Source organism: Pelophylax lessonae (genome assembly GCF_965119305.1).
Source record: "Pelophylax lessonae genome assembly, chromosome: 2".
NCBI classification, from domain to species: Eukaryota; Metazoa; Chordata; class Amphibia; order Anura; family Ranidae; genus Pelophylax; species Pelophylax lessonae.
In genome coordinates, this window is record NC_138769.1 from 483,246,003 (window position 1) to 483,269,952 (window position 23,950).

Below are 23,950 nucleotides of genomic sequence, written 5' to 3' on the forward strand. Positions count from 1 at the left end.
GGGCGTTTTTTTCAGAAGCCCCTGAACCCATCTACATTTTATCTTATCTGTCCATGTACACCAGGTCGTTTACAGTCATTTGCAGGCAGTTGCGTTCAGGGACTGTTTTTAGAACGCAATTATTTGCTTTCGAACGTGTGTTTCCCGGCGTTTCGAACGCACAAACGTGTCCGAACGCGTCTGCACGCGTCCGAACGCGTCTGAACGCGTCCGAACGCGATGACCCGCGTTTTTCCATCTTAAAGGGGAATAATTTTTTTGACCTCTAGGAACAGTTCTAAACGCAGACGCGCGCAAACGCCCGCTAAACGCGGGTACAAACACGACCGAACGGACGTTACAAACGTCCTAAAAATTCCAGCATTCAAAGGGACTTTTAACAACGTCCCGTGTACATGGAGCCTAAGGCTCCATGCACACAGGGCGTTATAAAAACGTGCTCAAAAGCTGTTTACTTGACGCCGGGAAAAAGCGGCGTCAAAAACGCGCGTCAAGCCGCGTTTTGCATTGGCGTTTAGGCGCGTTTAGGCGCGTTTAGGCGCGTCAGCGCTAACAAGCGTTTTTTAAAGTAAACACAACTTTTTACATAAATTCACTCACATATTACCCAGAATTCCATAAAATATGATAAATATCACATGACTATGCCATTTTGTGAGGAGAAACTGAGGAGAGAGCATTTGTTTTGAGGAAAATGGATCCTGTGATTCAAAAAATCGATGAGGCAATCCTTCTGATTGCTCTGCATAGGATGCGGCGGAGGAGACAGATGGAGGAGGAGAGAAGCAGCAGACGGCGTAGATTCTGGGTACATCCCATTGTATCCCAGCGTCCTACGTTGGGGTACTTTCAGAGCATGTACACCCATCTTCGCATGCATCCTGAAAAATTCTTCAACTTTACAAGAATGTCAGTATCTGTCTTCGATGACCTGCTGGGGATGCTCAGGCCAAGGTTAGAAAGGATGGACACCAGGATGAGAAGCAGTGTGTCACCAGAGGAACGACTGCTCGTGACACTCCGGTAAGTGATATTTGCTTTGAAAGGGGGGTTAGTGCCTGTTCACACATATGCAATGTCACACATTGCATGACATTGCATGCATGCAATTTGTACCGAACTGCTATGCAAATCGCATGCGATGTCTGTTCATTGCGATTTCTTGCAAACCGATTGCATAGCTTATGTCGCATTGCATGTGTACAAAATGTATTGCGTTGTATTGTTTTGACACTCCCAATTTTGATCTTTTTTAGGTTCCTTGCTACAGGATCGAGTTTCGTGTCCTTACACCACCACTTTCTTCTTGGTGTCTCGACGATTGGCAAGATAGTCCGAGAAAGCTGTATGACAATATGGGAGGAGCTTAATCAAGTCGTAATGCCGGAGCCAACTGAAGACCTCTGGGAAGCAGTGGTTGATGAATTTTGGGAAAAAACTCAGTTTCCCAATTGTCTGGGCGCACTGGATGGCAAACATATCAGGGTCAAGAAGCCTCCTCACTCAGGTTCGTCATATTTTAACTATAAAAAATACTTTTCGGTGGTCCTGCTGGCATTAGCTGATGCGAATCTGCGTTTCATTGTGGTTGACGTTGGAGCATATGGCAGCCAGAGTGATGCCCGCATTTTTCGTGAGTCAGCGTTTGGACGTCGGCTAAACGAAGGAAGGTTCAACATTCCAGAAAGAAGGCCTCTACCTTGTACCGAGGAACCAAGCTTACCATTGGTCATGGTAGCGGACGAGGCCTTCGGACTTAGTGAAAATATAATGAGGCCATACAGTGGCAATTGTCTCAGCGACAGCCAAAAAATATTTAATTATCGTCTCAGCCGTGCACGCCGCGTTGTTGAATGTGCCTTTGGAGTCCTGACAGCAAAATGGAGAGTGTTACTCACCTGCATGCAGCTTGATGTGGAAAATGCCATTAGGGTGGTCCTGGCATGCTGTGTTCTCCACAACTTCCTGCGGGAGAAGGAGAGGAGCACCGTTGAACCGGAACCCCGAAACCAAAATCAACGAGTGCAATATTTGGACTTAAGGTCAACGGCACGGGTGATAGGCATTCGTAACCAGTTTGCCGATTTCTTCTTATCACCTGATGGAGAAGTTTCGTGGCAAAATGATTTTATTTAAAAAAAATGTTGTATCTTTCTAAGCTCTGCCTTCTTGTTTTTTTTAGAAATAAAGCAATTTAAAATTTGGCAGTTCTTTTCATGTCTCCCATTTCTTCAGTTCAGCTGTGCCTTGTACCTTGTTGGGCAGAAGAAAAAGAGTCCTTTTCTTCTGCTTGAGGCAAGCGTACGATATCCCTTGTTGGGCTGCACTTACGCTTGCCCCAGGCAGAAGAAAAAGAGTCCTTTTCTTCTGCTTGAGGCAAACGTATGATACCCCTTTTTGGGCTGCACTTACGCTTGCCCTAGGCAGAAGAAAAAGAGTCCTCTTCTTCTGCTTGAGGCAAGCGTATGATACCCCTTTTTGGGCTGCACTTACGCTTGCCCCAGGCAGAAGAAAAAGAGTCCTTTTCTTCTGCTTGAGGCAAGCGTATGATACCCGTATGCTAACATACTGCTGAAGTGTACCTTAACCCCAAAAAAAAAACATACAAATTCTTGTTTAAAGATTTATTGAACAAGCTGGAGTAACAAAACAAAAAAGAAAACTGGAGTAACAAAACCAAAAAAGCTCAAGTTTATAACTGCTGATATTGAGCAGATTGGTCAGCAGGGCTCAGATGAGGTGATTGGGGACGGGGGACAGTGGATTCAGGGTGGGAATGGGTAGGTTGGGGCAGGCGCTCATTCCCAAAGTCCTGGGGATGGTAGGGTCCTTGGAAGGCAGGGGGTATGGCAAAATTGGAGCATGTTGCATGTCCTGGAGGAGGGGGAGGAGTAAATTCCGTGGGGAAATGTGGGGAGTAATAGGAATTGCCAGATGGTGGCTGCCATCTAGGCTGCTGATATGAGGGGGGTGGTAGCATTGCTACAGTCCTGGAGGACATTGATAGATCCTGAAGAGCACTGGATGGATCGCTAGGTGGTCGCCCACCACTTAATTTTGATGTACGATATTGCATAGCAAAAACGTACATGCGATCCATACAGTGCCTCTCCTCGGGTCCACCAATCTCCTCCAGGACGTGGTACAGGTTCCGCAAGAATGAGGCGCGCGCATTCAAAGGATCCAAAAATGGGTCCACGACGCGCCTCTCCTGCCTCACTTCCTGCAGCAAGGCTACCACCCTATCCTCTGTTTCAGGGGCGAACATGCCACCCCTCTGGCGCTGATTGCGGCCTCTGCCACGGGTACTGCCATTGCCACGGCCACGAACTTCCACCTGGTATTCAGGTTCCTGGCGGATGCTGCTGGCAGGTGTAACCTGGCTCGTAGATTCCTGTGAACAAAAATGGGCATGTTCAGATTGGTACATAGACTGACAGACAGAAGAGACATAATGGACAGATAATTACCTGTGCTGGTGATGGGCTTTGGGAAATGGAGAGATTGGGGGATAGCACCTCCGCTTCTGTTACACTCCCACTTTCTATACAAGCTGCATCTGGAGCATCCACCTCCTCCTCGATAGGATCCCTGTGGTCTGAAATGTTTGATGTTGTTCTATAGAGAATTAAAATGTGAATGTACATTTTTTAATTTTTGTTAGGGTATATGTGACATAAAAAAAAAAAAATTAACTTACTCTCTTGCATTTTGCAGCATTGATCGGCGCAGGAACGCTAGGTTGTTATGAAATAAATATTGTTTTCTGGGTGGAGCTGCTGCTCCACTCCGCTGAGATTTTTCTATTTCTGTTAAATCTCTCCTTACTCTGTCCCGTATTGATTTCCAGCGCCGTTGTAATGCTTTGGCTATGGAAAATTGAAAAAAGGGTTAATATGCTTTCTAATAAACATAGCAAAGGAATTAAAAAAAAAAAAAAAAAACTTACTTCGTTCTTGTTTTGATGAATTGCTCAGCCGGGCCCAGTCTGGTATGAGAGCATTTGAAATTTCCGTCCAGATCTTTGTTTTACGTATTCTGTCATTATATGATGGGTGGGATAAATCCCAGAGCTCTGGATTAACTTCAATTGCTGAAATCAGCTCTGCCTGTTGAATGTTAGTAGCCATGCTTCTTTTACACACTATCCACTCTTCTCAACAGGGGCAAAGGTCTCTTGGGTAATGTGGGCATGTATTTGCTGTTTTCCATGTGATTACAGTCACCAATCACATTTTTTCTGTATTTCCTGGTTTCCAGGTCATTACAATGACCAATCACAGTTAAAAAAAAAAAAAAAAAAAAAAAACGCTTGACGCTGCTTGACGCGCGTCGTGCCGCGTTTAGCCGCGTTTAGGCGCGTTTAGTAGCGTCAGGCGTTTTTTGCAGCTTGACGCTGGAGCTCCTGAACCCACAGTTTCTGGGTTTTTTTTGGAGCTGTAAAACGCCTATGCCACTTGGAGCTCCTAAAAGCTCTATGTGTGCATGAGTCCATAGAATAACATGGATGGGCGTTCTGCAGCTGCAAAAAAAAACGTCTGACGCTGCTAACAGCAGCTCCAAAAACGTCCAGTGTGCATGAGGCCTAAAAGGGGAATGATTTTTTGACCTCTAAAAACGGATCTGGACGCAAACGTCCGCTAAACGCGGCATGCAAACGTGACACAACCGACGTTTTAAATGTCCTTTACAAAGCTGTTAAATTCCAGCGTTCAAAGGAGTTTTGCAAACATCCCGTGTACATTTAGCCTAATATAATAAATCAGGTCATGCCAGTGTGTGCTTTGATCTATATTTGTGCCAGAAAAGACGGCTGGGCACACCTTTTGAGATGAAGGCTTTGATATTGGCCAGCTTAGTGGCAATAAGTGGCTTTATTTGGGGCATGCTCAGATGGGAAGGTCTTGCCTGCCAATTGCCATAGAAATCCTAACTCACCATGAAGACTGTCCAAGCGCCAAGCCTTCCGCTCAGTGACTTTGATCAGGACTTGCAGTGGTCAGTGAAGCTTCTATAGGCTGGACAGCTATGACTGGGGGAAACTTGTTTTCTCTGCTCTATACAAGCTCTAGTCATTGTCACAAATCTTTTATCCTTTATATTTCCCATGGATGATTCATGTCTGGGTGGCTTTGTGTTGCCCTCCCTTTCACAAGAAACTTCATTAGAGAGCTATAAGTTTCTCTATTGATTAGAAGTGCTCTTTGGCTTCTTGTGTTTGGCTGCAGACAATCTGCTGGAAAGGTTCATCTCTTTGCAGCCTCCTTCACCTTCATCCAGCACAAGTGACTGAGGCACACACTAACCCTTTGATGAAACTTGCTATTGACATTTTGAGAACTCACTTTAAACCAGCGTTAAGTACCGCCATAAATAACACTCGGTGGCTTATTAGTTGTGCAAATATTAAATAAGGCTGAGCTGGATTTGCAAATATTTTTCTTAGCCTGAGCTACACTTTGCGTGTGCAGCCAATTAATTGCCAGAGCTAGACTGTTAGTCTTTATTCCATCCTTGCATGGTTAATTCCAAGAGCTGCTTCACATTATTTCTGTGGCTTGGAGTGTTTTCGTTTGGTATTTTTAGACAGAACATGTAAATATGATAAATCACTAGTGATGCTGTCATGGAAATTGACGTTCAAAAAAAAAAAAAAAAGAAGAAGAAGAGAGCAATGTCCTTTTTTATGGGAATTAATATCAGGAATAGCAGCATTCCTCCCTTTCCCCAGTTTAGGAGATATGATGATGTTTCTACCTAATAACCGTTATTTATTATGTTAAATGTACAGTAACAGAAACAAGGCGTCTCTTTCATTTCCTTTATTTAAACCGTATTAAAAAATGAAAAGTAAACACAGCCAATGATTTTAAAGATGTCAGAATAGTATTTTTTTTTTTTTTTTTTTTTAGTTTTTCTTAAAACTGTTTGTCTTGTGGAGGATTTGCAGAGTTACTTTACTCACTGAACATGACACACAGACAAGTGACAGTAGCACTGCACTAGTACAGGACTATAGCGAGAGCACTGAGATCAGTATCAAACTGCACAGGATACATGCAGGAAGAGTACCTGTCACATCACATTGATTCAAGTAAAATGAAAATATATATAATATAGATTTCTTAGATTCTCACCTTCATTACTTGTTTTTTTTTTTTTTTTAAATGACACAGGTTCAAACACCAATATTTCACCATAAAGTAATATTATAAGTCTTTGGTGTATGAGCGCTTTTCCAGAAAAAAAAAAAACATAACAATAATAATTAAAAAAAACGGAATCCAGAATAAAAATAAATTAATTCAACTTGTACAAAATCACATTATTCACATACACTTTATAAACAACGACAAGACTAGTACAATCGATCACATCATACACAACAGGCTCCTATACACCCTGGGGAAGGGCAATCTACTATCTAGAAGTCTATTCTCTGAGGGTAAATTAGTAGTCTTTAGTAGATTTTTTAGAATCTGGACAGTGGCATCATAATACTAGAAGCTTGAGGCTCATGGCATGACAGCAAAGGTCGGCTTTCATAGCCGATGGTGACTCTGATACTTGGGGAATACAGGGAGAAAACACAGGGGACTCATGCTACAAAGAAATCTGCAACTCAATCATTGATACGTTTTATATATTAGCTCCATACCTGAGAAAGATTCCATGTTCGTTCTCATTACAAGTGCACGTTAGTTTGTTTTTGTTTTTCTTTTGTTTCTTTTGCGCTGGTAATTGTAACATATTGTATTTGCATTCATTGACAATTCGAAAAAATATTTTTGTCAACTATGATTTACGTTAGTATAGTCCTAGCAGAATGAAAAGGAGATCTTCCATTTAAAACGATCTTTCTTTGCAGATTTTAATGCAATAGCTTACATACAGTGTAGTGTGCGTGTGTATATATATATATATATATATATATATATATATATATATATAAATATATATACATCTATATATATATATATATAGTATACACATACAGTATATACACACTCATAAATTGAGGAAGACAATACGGAGGAGACCAAATAGAATATAATATATATATATATATATATAAGAATATAGTATATATATATATATACTACACACACACACACACACACATATATATATATATATGTATACTACACACACATATATATATTATATATATATATATGTGTGTGTGTGTGTGTGTGTGTGTGTGTGTGTGTGTGTTTGTAGTATATATATATATATATATATATATATATGTATATATATGTGTGTGTGTGTAGTATATATATATATACTTTTTTGCTTTACATTTTATTTTTAATTTTTTCCATTTGATCTATGTATCGTATTATATTATTCTCCCTCGTGTTGTCTATATTCCATGTTTTTTTGCATGATTAAATGCCATTTTTCCCAAGTAATTAGTCCCAATCCCTTTCATTACAGCTTGTAATTATAGTAGACCTGAGGTTAAAAAAAAAAACTGTTCAGATCTTTTATGATTTGATGGAAAATAAACTATTTCCATTGGGGAAAGCAGTTTGTGATTTGATTGCTATTAACATTTGGAAAGCATGCTAAGACATTGGATTTGAGGCATTTTAAATCTGATGTTGATTATTACATTTTAATGTACATCAGATCAGATTCGGCAATATATCATGACGTCCAAGGAGAGCTATGGCCGTGGTGTCTTTTTACAGTAATAAATAATTTAAAAAAAATGGAAACAAAAAAAAAATACCTTTTCAAGTCAGTCTACAAAAGAAAAGTCAGTGATTTCTGAGAGTACAAATACATTTGTGGGAAAGGAGAGGCCAGAAAAGCAGGGTGCTCCAGGCAGGCAGAGCAGGGTACTGATGGGAGCTGTGTGTAGTCCATGACTGGTGCCTGTTCAGCAGGTGGTGCTTTATAATAAGGACCACATTACAAGCACTGGGCCTAGTCAGACAGGAACCTCCAGAGTGAATTGATGTGAGTGTGTGTGTGTGTGAGGCACATGAGGGAGATAGAGCACTGTCATTCTGTACAGTATCCAGCCTGCTGATAAAAATACATTGCATTGGCAGTATGATAATCTGTTTATCCTCCTTGCTTCTACAGGGCATCTATCCCAGGAATCAGACAGTTTGCTGTGGAGGCCATACCGTTGTTAAACTCATCAAGCATAGTAACATTTTTCAAGTGTTTGAGGACCTTATGGTGTTCTAGAAAATAAATACTGGGGCTCCCAAAAGCGATCTCTGTGGTCCATCTGTCACACTTGGGGAAGGCAGCAGTGTCTAGCGTATAGTCCTTTCAGAGTTCCTATAAGTGTCTTCATCATCAGAATCTGTGGAGTCAGCATTGCTGGAAGGCGAGTGCAGGTTGTTGGGGCCCCCGCTGGCCTGGCACACATACCACTCATTGAGGTTGGTGACCTGGGGGGACAGATTGTTAGAGCGCCCCCTGACTTGTTCCTGAGTAGGGGACAGAGAGTCATCAATTGGAGTGGCCACAGCAGAATAGCCCATAGCAGAGGGGGAGCCTGGAGGGGACTTGCAGTGGATCTTCATGTGCTTCCTCAAGGAGCTGGGATGAGTGTACGACTTGTCACACCCTCTGACCTTACAGTAATAGGGCTTGTCACTGGTGTGCACATGAGAATGCTTCTTTCTGTCGCTGCTGTTGGCAAACTTTCTGTCGCAACCATCAAATTCGCATTTAAAGGGTTTCTCTCCTATAGAAAGTGAAAGCATATATATATTTATAAATGATTAAAACAAAAAAAAGTCACAACATCACCTGCACTGAGCACAGGCTCAGGTGTGCACATAACATTGTGTTTGTGTGCTGCACTGTGCCCACATTACACACACATCATTAGATCGGAGTCATTATTTTATCTGACACTTATTATGAAATGACACTAATAAAGGGAACAGTAGACTGCTAGTTGTGCAGCCGATGCAACCCTACGCCAAGAAATCTATAGCAAATCTATTTTAATAGCTTTCCGCATTGCTTAACAGTTAAAGTGCCTGTGAAGAGCAGCCTCGGGGGTGTGCTTATCTGGCATGGCCCAACTTCTGCCTGTCCTGTAATTCAATCACTTTCTTCTAAATACTGGGTTATATACGATCCCACTTCACGTGGCAGGGCTAATAGAATGAAATACAATGACCCCAGCATTTCAGGGCCGTGCTGTCACCTAAATCTGTGTATGTGTGTTGTGTCTGTGTGTTGTGTCTGTGTGTGCCATTTACCACTTTACTAATGTGTGTTGTAGCAGGCATGTGAAGGGAAGAAGAAAGGAAGAGTGCTGGGAGACTTATGTAGTAGTAGGGTTAACCCACATCAGCTGAATGTCACCTTCATCTGTACAGATACTACACATGGATATACATTATTCCTATAATGTCATAAGTCATGTGTGTATATATATGTATATATATATATATATATATATATATATATATATATATATATATATATATATATATATATATATATATATATAGAGAGAGAGAGAGAGAGATAAATATATAGATGTAGAGATAGATAGATAGATAGATAGAGATTTATATATATATATATATATATATATATATATACATACATATATATATATATATATATATATATATACATACATATATACACGTATATATATACACACACATATATATATATACACACACACATATATATATATACACGTATATATATACACACACATATATATATACACACACACATATATATATATATATATATATATATATATATATATATATATATATATATATGTATCAGTGGCCTAGTATAGATTGCTCTCCACCAAATCAAGGGTGTGTATAATTAGAGTGAGCTTTGGCTCGCCCCTACACTTCACAGATCAGCACTTTTCCCATGAAGATTATTACCATTACAGACACCCCCTACTAATGTAGCCACAATCCCACCACTAATACATGTTTGGCTGAGCTCTTCTTAATGTACTCTTCACCTAAGGTACTGCCAATATCCCCACTCAGCTCCCCCCTGCTGTGCCTTCTAATATACAATGCATATTCCTTCTCCCCACTAGCTTGCCAGTGCCACCTCTATCCCATGTTCTTCTTTTTACTCTAGTATACTGGTTTAGCCAATAGCAGACCTGTTCCTGGTGCTCCCAACTTTATCACATGAAGTGACACTTGTGAACTGCCATAATCACCTTTCCAATAGCACTGCTATATGATTCGATAATAATGTGAAGCTAGATCATCCTATGTTATAAGTGTGTGCATCGTATTTGTTTTATTTATTTTACCAGTGCGCTCCTTTATGAAATCCCTAATTATAATGTCATTTAATTCGCATTTGGTGGATTGTTGCTCACCATAAATTCCAAAATGCCCAGGGAGTGATTGACTAAAGAAAACAATTTGAGTTTGGCCCAGATAACTGTCGCTTAATTCAGACATCAGTGCAGATTACAGTGTTGTAGAGCAGAAACAATAAAGGTATTTTATTAAGGGAGAATAGTGCTGAGTAATCAGCAGCAGAAAACCTGCAAATTCTTGTTTATTTCTTGGACTTCGTAGCAGAAATCCAACAGGATCAGGACAAGAGCTGTGGACATAGGTTAATACTCAAAATATGAATTAGGAAACGTTTATCTAGACATCGATGGACCAGGCCTAGTTTACTGACTTGTTTTATATCCGGGGGATTTTTGTATGTGTTTTCCGTTATTTGGAATGTATTAAATACACGTCTCCTAAATCTCCTAAATCACATTTCTTAAATGACCAATTTAAAGCAACACAACCCTCGTGTAATCCATCGCCTTTGTATCCCTTCATCTTTTCTGGCCCTGGGAAAAACACGTTCTTGTCTACTTTTTATCATGTCACCACCAACAATTTAATAGATATGTGGTGTCAAATCGTGTACATACATTTTCAACTTTGTACCCACAGACACCGAAAGCCTATGGGATGGGCAGAATCTAGTTCTCCAGCTGGAATGTATATTGCGGTATAACCAACAAATGATATATCATATATATAAATATAATAGCAAGTCCACACAATGGATATATATACAAAAATCAATATTTCTCTTTGTATCTCCAGTGCAATTCACTCACACACACTAATCCTTGTAGTACTCTACATTGTAACATTCTCTGTAGATACATCGTTGATTATTATAACAATCTGTCTGTGAATAAAACGCCTCTCTTTCCCACACGTCGATGTATTCTATTAATACTCTTTACGAATATTCTAGGTTATTATCATTTACTTTTTAAAACCTTACGTTGATATCAGAGTTTGCAAAATGCTCTTACACTCATTTTTGCAGCCTTATAATAGGCAAACCCATCTTGGAATAAATTAGGTCTAGTTATATTTATTTTATTTTATCTCAGTCATGTGTAAATTAGCTGAGAATGCTCATACCTAAAATATAGACCTCTACTTATCAGATGATGCAGCATATCTAATAAACTTCACCTAGTAAATCCCTACAAACTTCCAGTGTGTTAGATCCACTATGCTATGGTATTAACGTATATTATAGTGATCAGGTATCTGTCTACTGTCACTGAAGTCATAAATGTGTGATTCTTTCACAAATACGTCACCAGTTTTATCAGCAATGGCTTTCTTACATCATACCTTTAATTACTAAGTAATAATTACATTCCAAGGGATACCAGCACGGTCCCTTGCCTGATGCTAGCCTACACATTGCTCTGTCTCTTACTCCTATTCTCTTGTCTGAGTCACATCTCCAGTCCAGCCAATCCTGGTGGTGCTAGGAGGAAGATGACGTCCTGGACTGTTTGTGGACAACAAGGAAATTCACAGTTCCAAATACTCCATCTCACATCCTGCAATGGATGAGGATGATGCCTGAGGATATATGTAATAGTGATATCTCTGCTATTAATGCTACATAGTGATCAAGCACTATGGGCTAAGGGAGGAATGTACTGCTCAGCATCCACACTGAATCCAACACTAAATTTAATCATTATTTCATAAATATATTAAAACTGAAATTTGGTTACAATTTTAGGAGAAATCTTTAGATGTTTGTAGTTTGTATATGGTCATCGATTCAGTTCCCAACACCTTTCCAGCCATTTCACCCAGACATCTCCTATTGTATAGCTCAGACATCTGCCGTCTGTCACCCAAATATCTCCAGGCCTTAAATCCAGACATGTCCAGCTTTATGAACCATTATCATGGTAGCATCTCCAGAGCTGTCAGTCACTACCTTTCAGCTCCATCATCTCAGCTCCTCCACTTATATAAACCCCATACATATATACTCAGACACTTACAGTTCTGTCACCAATCCCCGGACCTGTATAGCATGTGACATACACTGAAAGACACCACTATCCCTTATCACACATGCATTCCTAAAGGGGTCTTTTCATAACAGTCTAGCCTTATAGATTCCTAGTGCTTCATAGGTAAATCTCCTGAAGATCTGCACCTCAAGCTGGATACACACTATACAACTTTTGTTGTTCGATTTCCTTTAGATTTACCTTAGACCATGTAGTGTAAGGACCTGCCTGATTGCATACAAATTTGAAAGTTTTTAGGTTTGACCTCATATTATATGGTTTTGGTAAATCTAAAGGAAAAAAATCCAAAGAAAATTGTATAGTGTGTATCCAGCTTTAGGCTCCATGCACACTGGGCTTGAGAAGAAAAAAACGTCAGTTCCCTTGGCAGAAAAATAAAACGCTGTATATAGATGTTTGTACATAGGCGAGTATTTTGAGTTTAGCATTTTAAAGCTCCAATCGGGTTTTTTTGTTCTGCCTCGAAACGCTGAGCTGAAAATATGCCTTAAATCGTCCTAATGTGCATGGATACATAGGATAACATTGACCTGCTTCTACAGGCACAACACAAAACTCCTGTAAAAGCAGACATCTTTTACATTTTGCATGACACCAAAATGAGCGAATTGTATATAGATTATATTTTGACTGAGAGTGCATCGAATCCTCTGAGGTTTCTATGTATGCAGATAATTGGAATAATATGTTCAAATCGCATTTAGATAAATATAATTAATGTTCACGGTGTCAGTTAATTAAAACGAATGTCATTCATTTTACATTTACAGCACTAATGAAACGAGTGTGATAAGAAAAAGTTGTTGATGTGTGGTGTAGTGATGTCTCCTGGTACTCGGATGTGTGTAATTCCTCGTCATCGTGCATGTCTGGCGTGTCATCAGAATGGGTTGGCTCTTCTGTACCCATCATGTGAGAGAGAAGGAAGGCCTGGACTATACACTTTTACACATCAGGAAAGCCCATTACATCATACAAATCACCTGAATCCATTATAGCTGCTGTGTTATTTATAGCATGTCATCATTTAATAATTAGACATAGCTTTGTATGTTTTTTTTTTTTTTTTTTTTTTTTTGCCTAACCATGTAAAAATGTAATAATTTATTAAATATATAAATATGAAAATATAATTCTTATTTGCCCCCTATAGCAAAACGAATACGAATTTTGCTTTTTAAAGTGCAACATATATAGAAAGGTTATGTCTAATTTAGACACAATCATCTGAAAGTTTATACTGAGCTTTGGAAAGTTAGAGCAATTTGTTGAAACATCCTTTGGTTAATCGATACTTTATCTTATGTCTACTCGGGACTCATGTAATATTAGAAAGTGCCGTAGAAAAATCAGTTTGTAGGCTTACAACACTATAACACAAGGACATGGGTCTTTAATTCAGCCATGTGACTGTAGCTTTCAAATCTCATTGGACTAAAAAAAAAAAAAAAACTGTCACTTTTTTTGAAAAACAAAAATGAAGATAATTTTTCTTTAGTTTGTTAGCTTTTGGAACTAAATCATTGTGTACTTAAGCTGGCTATTTACTATACAATCTAATTGTACAATACCTAATTTAGATGCAATAGGAGGTTCAACCGAAACTATCCATTGAATTAGCATAAAATCAGGCAGGTCCTTGCACTAAAAAGTTGATGGTTGATCTAAAGGAGTGTATGGGCGCCTTTAACTGGGAAGCCCTGAGGATATTTAGATTGCTAAAACAATCCCTGTGCCCACAAGGCATGCTAAGCCTTAGGCAAATCTATCTGATTAGGGGTAAGAGGAAACTGGGGACCCTCTAGAACCCCTAGATGAAAAGTCTAAACTGGCTCTTGCCAGACTGATCCTTTTGTCTCCCTCCCTCCTGACCATCCACACGAGGTCTCTTCCATTCATAGAGAAATCTTGGCATCGGTCCTGGATGTTGGGAAAGCAGAAGAAGACAAATAAAAGGGTGTAAATGCAGTGGTGGGGAGACATGATCAAGTTGTTTAGTCCTCAGAGTTTTCCTGCCAATGTGTGCAGCTAAATGACTTATTCATGAGCAGTCACATGGCTGAGGAGGTGTGCAGAAAAGACAGAAAATACCTACCTGTATGAGTCCTTTTGTGGATTTTAAGGTTTTCTGATCGGGCAAAGACCTTGCCACATCCAGGGAAGGGGCATGGGAAAGGCTTCTCCCCAGTGTGAACTCTGATGTGGTTGACCAGTTTGTATTTGGCTTTGAATGGTTTTCCCTCCCTGGGACATTCCTCCCAGAAGCAGACGTGGTTGCTCTGCTCGGGGCCCCCGACATGTTCCACCGTGACATGGTTGACCAGCTCGTGCATGGTGCTGAAAGTTTTGGAGCAGCAGGTCTTTTTGGAGCCTTGTTCCTGATCGATCCACTTGCAGATGAGCTCTTGTTTGATGGGCTGCCTCATGTACCTCAAGAACGCCCCTGCAGCGGCTGGGTGGGCGGCAGCAGCAGCAGCAGCGAGGTTGACATTTAAGTTCATAGAGTTGTAGCTGTGGATGGAGGAGGCTGCATAGTGCTCGGCTCTGAAGGGCTCCGCTCTCCCGTACAGTTCTCCGGCCAAGCCAAGGCGCATCTGCCCATTGAGGGGGTGGTGGACTCCTGGGGCTGCCTGTTCGTGGATGCCAGTGAAGAGAGGGTGGCTTCCTCCATCAGAGTGCCCATAGGTGCCAGTGGAGGAGATGAACATGCTATGGGGGTGGTGGTGATGATGGTGGTGATGGGGGGAGCCGGTGGCCGGATGCTGTTCTCCTAACATGGCCGAAGTGGACAGCTCCCTCCTAAGGAGAAAGTCCCTGGGGCTGCTGCTGTAGCCAGTATGGGGATAGCTGACTGTGGCCGGAGAGGCGAAGGCGGCAGCGGTCTGAGCCTCGGGATGAGCTGGCATGTGCTGCGAGGGACTAAGTTTCAGAGCACTGGCTTGTGCCATGTGCTCAGGTCCGAATGGAGTCAGGGCAACTCCAGGGTCACTCCCCAACTCCCCAGGGTGGATGTGGGCAGGGTGGGAGTGAGCTTGATGACTCCCCAACCCCGGGAAGCCTGTCATAGTCTGATGAGGATGGGCTTGAGCCGCTGCCAAATCCGCTAACCTCAGAGTCTGACTCCTCTTGCTCAAAGGGGGCTCCATCACTACACAATCAAGTCCATCCACACTTACTGTTGTTATTTTTCCCCCTCTACCATCCTCCTTCAAAAACATGGGTAGATTAAGCGTTCTTTAACTTCTTTTGTCTGCCTCCCAACTCTGCCTATTCCTTTTCCCACTCTGTCCTCCAGCGATTGGCAGAAAGCGCAGCATTGGAGGCGCACAGTGGGGGCATCGAGTTTAGCGATGGCACAGCCGGGATTGGACGGGATGCCAGGATTGGCAGGAGGCCCGCGCAGCCCATTGGCTGGCTGTCAGGCCGCCGCACAGCGGGGATCCGCCCCCATGCTCTCAGCCTGCATTCCACTTCTCAAAGTTAGACTTGGAGAAAGTTTTGTAGTGAGCCCGGAGGAGCGGAGGTGTACAAATAGTAGGAGCAGAGCCAGGCGGGAACAGAGCTACTCCACCATTGTCACCCAACAGGCAGCCTACCATTCCAATCACTGCACAGGCCACTACATCCTCTTCTTATGTCACATTAAAGGGATCACTTCCACCACCGAATCCATCTCACAGCATTGAAGTCACCTTTTATGGCGGGACTTCCCCAAATTCTGCCTGGGAGGGGGGAGGATCACACATCAAACATACATATCTAAATATATAAATAACATACTGAGCAGTTCCCTATTTACTTTCATGTGTATTGTGCTGGGATCCTATTAAACCTTGGATGGAAGTGAGTGGACGAGTTTAGGTCATTCAAGGTGACGGATTGTAGAGATCGCACATCGACTACCAGATCCATGGCGATGTGCAGCGCGCAGTAACCATAGTAACCAATCACGGTACACTTCACAGCATCAGCTCTTTGTAGTAACATTGCGTGTTGTGACACTGATGACCTGAAAGTTCGGATTTGGAAAGCCGTGACCCCTAAATATCGGTATCTCCCTGTACCCACCATGTATTGTATCCACATTTCCTACTAACATATACCGTGCTATTTCCATATCCTGTGCTAATTTTTATTTTTACTTTTTAAACTCTTACCTCCGAGCTGATAAAAGCTAAGAACTGATTGATTGATCCGGGCTACAGATTTTTTTTTTCATTTGCTCCAGGTGTCATAAAGCAGTTGCACACAATGCAGTCACTCACATTCTTCTACCTATATTGCAGGTGATTTCCAGGAGTCAAAGTACTTCTTCTGACATAAGACACAAACCCAGAAATATTTTTCATATCATCGCCATCCAGCAATTTTAATTGAAATGATATATAGCTCAGCTCATCGGCTCAGGTGTTGGTTATTTACACAGAGAAACATTTGGAAAGCTCTTTTTTTCTTGTAAACCCCCAATTCATTCACTTGTTTTATCAGGTCGGAAACAATTTTAAATGTTCCCAAATATCATATTTAAACAAATTAAGGAACGTAAAAAAGTTTTTTTATTAAAAGGGCTACACACAGTACACACAGGGCAGATTTTATGGTAAAGTTTACCTTTAAGACAATATAATAGCAAATACAGAAAGTAATATATAAATATTTACATATGCATATATGTGTGTGTGTTTTATATATATATATATATATATATATATATATATATATATATATATATATATATATATATATATATATATATATATATATACACATATATATATATATACACATATATATATATATACACACACATATATATATACATACACATATATATATATATATATACACATACATACATATATATATATATATATATATATATATATATATATATATATATATATATACATATATATACATATATATATATATACATACATATATATACATAAATATATATATATATATATATATATATATATACATACATAAATATATATAAATATATATATATATATATATATACATAAATATATATATATATATATATAGATAGATAGATAGATAGATAGATAGATAGATAGATAGATAGATAGAGAGAGAGATATGTACACAATTCTAAAAGAATGTCCGTTAATTCCACCTACACACCCCTACAAATGTTTTGTTTGTATTTGCTGGTGAGCACGTGTCCATAGTTTTATATAATGACTTGAAGTTTAATGTGTGGTGGAAAACTTGTAAAAAGAAATGCTGGTGTGAGGCTGGGTTGTGGATCTGGCTCAAGCCCACATCCATACCTCGTGTTAAACCCTGCATGCTGGGTACCTGTCATCGATTTAATGAATTCCAATAAGAGTGATAAATTTACTTTTTATAGGCAAAATAAAATGCAGAGGCACACATGCTGTGTTTTATAAAGCATGGCTGATATAGTTATGTATTTTTATTAATCGATCTATTTTTTATCTCATCATTATATTTTTAAATTCTGCTGCACATGCCTGGGTGCTCGGAAGTGAAGACAAATTCCAAAGGCTGATAAGAGAAACAATTGTAGTAAATCACCACCTACATACATTTTAAAAAGGAATCTACTCACAACGCCAACATAAGATCACCCAAAAATCCACATAAGATGTTATCCTATTCAGCACTATGATGCCAAATAAACATAAGCCTAATTTGAAATGTAGATTTGATGCCCTATTACTAAACAGAACTGGGGTCATATCCATTGTATGCATCTACCATGCATGCGCTGCTACAGATTGTAAGCTCTTATGAGCAGGGCCCTCTTGCATTATAACTGTATTGTTTCCCTTTATATTATAAAACGCTGCACAAACTGTTGGTGCTTTATAAATCCTGTAAAATAATAATACTATATATGTACTGTACTATATTCCCTAGCCAGCTGTAGAAGTAGGCCCAGCATATAAGCACTGGTCAGTTCAGGCACCAGGTATGTTGTTTATCATCACCTCGTTCCCTTCAGCCACTTGTGTGCTGCTGAAAGATAACCGACCCGGTGTCAGGCCTTTGTAAAGTTGTAAAGATGTATCAAACAGCGACATGTTGACGGGTTTACGTGTTAGAGCAATATGGTTAACATATGTCCTGTTATTTATGAGTGACAGCATAAATTGCCTCCTTAGCCCCCTGAAACTCATTTGTTAGTCGTATCACCCCTGAATACTGGACAGCTACAGCCGCCACCAGCAGAAATACACAGCTTCATTTGTCAGTATTTCATAGTACTTAATAGTAGGCGCAGATCCTTGTACTTAAAGTCTATATACAGCTAACATAACTCTCAGCCATGAAGCTTTTCAGATGATCGATTAGACGGGGGATTAGCTGTTACTGATCAGGGCAGCATCACACAAGGATAAAAAGAATAGAGAGAGAGAGAGATAGGCTGGGTATGACAGCACAATGATGTCAATTATTCGATAGATAGATAGATAGATAGATAGATAGATAGATAGATAGATAGATAGATAGATAGATAGATAGATAGATAGATAGATAGATAGATAGATAGATAGATAGATAGATAGATAGATGATAGATAGATAGATAATCTAGGTATGGCAGTAAAAGATGGGAATATTTTCCTAAATAGATAGATAGAAAATCTAGGTTTGGCAGCAAAAGATATGAACAATCTTCTAATTGGATAGATAGATAGATAGATAGATAGATAGATAGATAGATAGATAGATAGATAGATAGATAGATAGATAGATAGATAGATAGATAGATAGATAGATGATAGTCTAGGTATGGCAAGATGTAAATAATCATCTATTAGGATATAGTCCAGGTCTGACAGTAAAATATGTGAATAGTTTTCTGAATGAATAGATAGATCGATAGATAGATAAATAGATATATAGATAATCTAGAGGAAAAATGGTTTAACCTTAAAATATGTAAGGGGTTCTTTACTGTCAGAGCAGTAAGGGTGTGTAATTCTCTTCCACAAGCAGTAGTATCATCAGGGAGCATCAATAGTTTCAAAAAACTATTAGATGGGCACCTTAAAGACCACAACATACAGGGGTATACAATGTACAGTTAACAGCAAACACACACACATCATAGGTTGAACTGGATGGACTGATGTCTTTTTTCAACCTCACAAACTATGTAACTATGTAAGTATGACCGCAAAGATGTGATTCCATTTCTAATTAGAGAGATAGATAAACTCTGGGGAAAGAAAGAAAAAGAAAGAAAGAAAGAAAGAAAGAAAGAAAGAAAGAAAAAGAAAGAAAGAAAGAAAGAAAGAAAGAAAGAAAGAAAGAAAGAAAGAAAGAAAGAAAGAAAGAAAGAAAGAAAGAAAGAAAGAAAGAAAGAAAATCTAGGTATAGCAGTAAGAAATTTGAATATTTTTCCGATGAGATAGATAATCTATAGGATGTGGATAACTTTCTGTTGAGATAGATAGATAGATAGATAGATAGATAGATAGATAGATAGATAGATAGATAGATAGATAATCTATGTATGGCAGTAAAAGAAGTGGATGATTTTCTGATGATTCCCAGGAGGACTGGAAAGCAGAGATGATAATAATGATAATAATAAATCTAGAAAAGACTTAGAAGGCGATTATAGCGGGACATTTTAATAAGTGGTATAAAGCATGCTAGCAGCAGGTGACAAGTTATCACGTTTTTCGTCTATTCCACAGGGAATCGGTGCAAAGCAATAAATATGGTCGAGGTGGCAGCTCGGTCTGTCTGCTGGCCATTAAAGCGTCTCTAAAACATTACAGGCTTGGCAAAGACTTTCACGAGTTCCTTCTTGCACATTGCACTCCAGCCGCAGCCTGATAGTGGCACGTCCTATGTGGTCTGTGTGCGGTCACAGGTCGAATACCCTCACAGTGACCTGAGGTCAGACAATCAAAGAGAACCTGTAACCTAATAGGCAGTTGATGACCATGTTGACATTCTGAGGTCCTGTCACACAGACAAGGGTGCGGCCTGTTCTTCTTTTCATCTGTGCTCTCTTACAATGCATACCATATGGGGAAGACCATGGATATTTGTTTATAATAAATACCATGCCAGGCAGATAACTGTAATGCAGAAACTTGCAATGATACTTATCAGTCAGCAGTTTCTCGTGTTTTTCATTTAGGAATGAATACTTCTGTAACCTTCAATGGAACCTTTGTAATACACAACACACGCAAAGCCCTGCTCTATACTTTTATGATGTCTAAAAAATGATAATAATTTATACTGGCTTCAGATGCCGGCTCATTTCCCTACACAGCGCACAAAGCAGCACATATAAAGATTGTAGGCGCCGGCCATGTTTAATATCAGCGATTCAAAGGCAGAAAGCAGGCAAAATGAAGATAAAAAGCACACAATCGTTACCCGTCATCTGCAGCTCTGATATAACGTGTGCTTCAAGAAACTGGAGAAAAACTCCTAAAAAAAAAAAAAGTATGTGAAGTTTAACGGTCGTCTCTTTCCTTCAAACAAAAACAGCTCAAGTCCCTGGTAGTGGCTGTAGAAATGATTGGAGCCTGTGTTTTCTTCCCTTTTCACCCTGTGACACGGGGGAAAGGGGCTCTGTGGTTTGAAGAGAAATAAAGCACTTCTTAGAGGGACGGCAGAAGTGACTTTGAACTTGGATCAGCTCCTCTGTGTCCTGCAGAGAGAGTAGGACTGCAGCCCTGAAAGAATAGCAAATACACACCAGCCTGCGGGGTCTCTGTGTGCAATTAAAGAATTCCCCCTAAACTTTATCTGGGAAAGCTCCTGAAGCTGCACACACAGCACCAGACAGAAATCTAGCAGGGAAAGGAAGAGAAAGGCTGAAGAAAGGTAAGCACTTTCATGTGGGAATTGCACTGTGCCACCGATGGCTTCTACTAAACGGCTGATTACAGAGGGCACTTTGCTGCACTGCATACACGCAATTTGCCTTGGTAAAAGCAGAGCACCTTGATTTGGGATGATGTGTTGGGATACAGGGCTCATGGACGAAGTTGGCAAGCAGAGATTCAGGCAGTGCCACGGCAATAGGTACTACCCCTCTCCACTATAATAACAGTAGAAACAAGCAGTGCCAGGAGACCAGTTACTACACCTCTCTAGTGTAATTTAGCAGTATAGGAGACCAGTTACTACACCTCTCTAGTGTAATTTAGCAGTATAGGAGACCAGTTACTACACCTCTCTAGTGTAATTTAGCAGTATAGGAGAACAGTTACTATACTCTTCAGTTCCAGCAGTATAACCATTCAGTTCCTGGAGACCAGTTACTACAATTCCACAGTATGATGTGGTAGTATAACCAGGCAGTGCAAGGAGATCAGTTACTATCCTTCTCCAGTATAATCTAGCATTATAATCAGGTAGTGCCAGGAGGCCAGGAAAAGGCTCCCTCTCCAGTATCATCTAGTAGTTTAAATAGGTCGGGCAAGGAGACTAGTTACTGCTCCTTCCCAGTATCATCTAGAAGCATAACCATGCAGTTTAGGAAACCAGTTACTACCCATCCACAGTTCTAGCAGGAAAAAAAAACAAGCAGTTCCAAGAGACTAGTTATTCTCTGGTATAATAAAACAGTACCAGCAGACCAGTTGCTACAACTCCTTAATATAATCAGACCGGACTCTACCCCTCTCCAGTAAATATAGCAGTATAAAATATTAGGCAGTGCTAGGAGAACAGATATTACCCCTATTTATTATAACCAGGGAATGTCAGGATAGCAGACCACTCTCCAGTATAATCTAGCAGCATAATCAGGCAGTGCCAGGAAAACAGTTACTACCCTCTCCAGTATTTTCAGGCAGTGTCAGAAGCCCAGTTTCTACTCTTTTCCATTATCAAATCAGACAGTGCCAGGAGATAAGTTACTACTCTGCAATAAAAAAAAAAGAAAAGAAAATTTAGTGCCTGCAGACCAGTTACTAACCCTCTCCAGTTCAATCAGGCAGTGGCAAAAGACCAGTTACTAGCTCTGTCTAGTATGAAACCAGTCAGTGCCACTACACCAGTAACTACTCCTCTTTAGTATAAAAGCAGGCAGTGCCAGGAGACCAGTTACTATTTCTTCTGCAGTATAAAATCAGGCAGTGCCAGGAAACCAGTTAGTTCCTCCCCTGCAGACCAGTTACTACCCTTTTCCAGTATAAAATCAGGTAGGGCCAGGAGACCAGTTACTACTCCTCTCTAATAAAAAAAAAAAAAAAAAAAAAAAAAAGAAGCAGTGCCAGCAGACCAGTTACTATACCTCCCCAGTATAATCAGGCAGTGCCGGCAGACCAGTTACTATCTCTCTCCAGTATAGTTAGGCAATGGCAGAAGGCCAGTTACTAGCTTTCTCCATTATGAAACCAATCAGTAGCAATAGACCAGTTACCACTTCGTATAAACCCAGTCAGTGCCAGGACACCCGTTACTAATCCTTCTAGTAAAAAAAAAAAAAAAGTAAGTGCCAGGACACCAGTTACCCCTCCCCAGTATAAAATTAGGCAGTGCCAGAAGACCAGTTACTTCCTCCTCTGCAGTATAAAAGCAGGCAGTGCCAGGAAACCACTACTCCTCTGCAGTATAAAACCAGTCAGTGCCACTACACCAGTAACTACTCCTCTGCAGTATAAAATCAGGCAGTGCCTGGAAACCACTACTCCTCTGCAGTATAAAACCAGTCAGTGCCACTACACCAGTAACTACTCCTCTGCAGTATACAATCAGGCAGTGCCAAGAAACCACTACTCCTCTGCAGTATAGAATCAGGCAGTGCCAGGAGACCAGTTACTACTCCTCTGCAGTATAAAATCAGGCAGTTCCAGGACTCATCTGCAGTATAAAATTAGGCAGTGCCAGGACACCAGTTACTATTCTTCTGCAGTATAAAATCAGGCAGTGCCAGGACACCAGTTACTACTCCTCTGCAGTATAACATCAGGCAGCACCAGGACACCGGTTACAACCCCTTCCCAGTTTAAAATCAGGCAGTGCCAGGATACCAGCTTACTCCTGTACAGTATAAAATCAGACAGTATCAGGACACCAGTTACTATTCCTCTGCAGAAAAACAAAAATACAGACAGTATAAGGACACCAGTTACTACTCCTCTGCAGTATAAAATCAGGCAGTACCGGGACAACAGTTACCATCCCTTCCCAGTATAAAATCAGGCAGTCCCCAGAGATCAGTTACTACTCCTCTTCGGAATAAAATCAGACAGTACCAGGACACCAATTACTACTCCTCTGCAGTATAAAATTAGGCAGTGCCAGGACACCAGTTACTACTCCTCTGCAGTATAAAATTAGGCAGTATCAGGACATTAGTTACTACTCCTCTGCAGTATAAAATTAGGCAGTGCCAGGACACCAGTTACTACCCCTCTGCAGTATAAAATCAGGCAGCGCCAGGAGACCAGTTACTACTCCTCTGCAGTATAAAATCAGGTGCCAGGAGTCCAGTTACTACTCCTCTGCAGAATAAAATTAGGCAGTGCCAGGACACCAGTTACTACTCATCTGCAGTTTATAATCAGGCAGTGCCAGTGCACCAGTTACTCCTCTGCAGAATAAAATCAGGCAGTATCAG

General features: G+C 40.3%; 1 protein-coding gene across 1 annotated transcript; it reads right to left on the minus strand.

The window, feature by feature from the left end:
- Window positions 1-7,391: 7,391 nt before the first annotated feature.
- On the minus strand, window positions 7,392-15,663 carry ZIC5 (Zic family member 5). Its single transcript, XM_082245401.1, has 2 exons — window positions 14,448-15,663; window positions 7,392-8,713 (listed from the first exon to the last, which is right to left on the minus strand). Exons 1-2 carry the CDS (start codon window positions 15,568-15,570, stop codon window positions 8,277-8,279), a joined length of 1,560 nt encoding a protein of 519 aa, XP_082101527.1. The 5' UTR covers window positions 15,571-15,663; the 3' UTR covers window positions 7,392-8,276.
- Between the last annotated feature and the right edge of the window lie 8,287 nt (window positions 15,664-23,950).

Excerpts from the sequence above, each read along its gene's own strand:
- ZIC5 (XM_082245401.1), bottom strand. The coding sequence starts at position 15,570 with ATGTTTTTGAAGGAGGATGGTAGAGGGGGAAAAATAACAACAGTAAGT. Across the intron at positions 8,714-14,447 it reads CCACAAAAGGACTCATACAG|GAGAGAAACCCTTTAAATGC; the intron begins GTAGGTATTTTC and ends CACTTTCTATAG.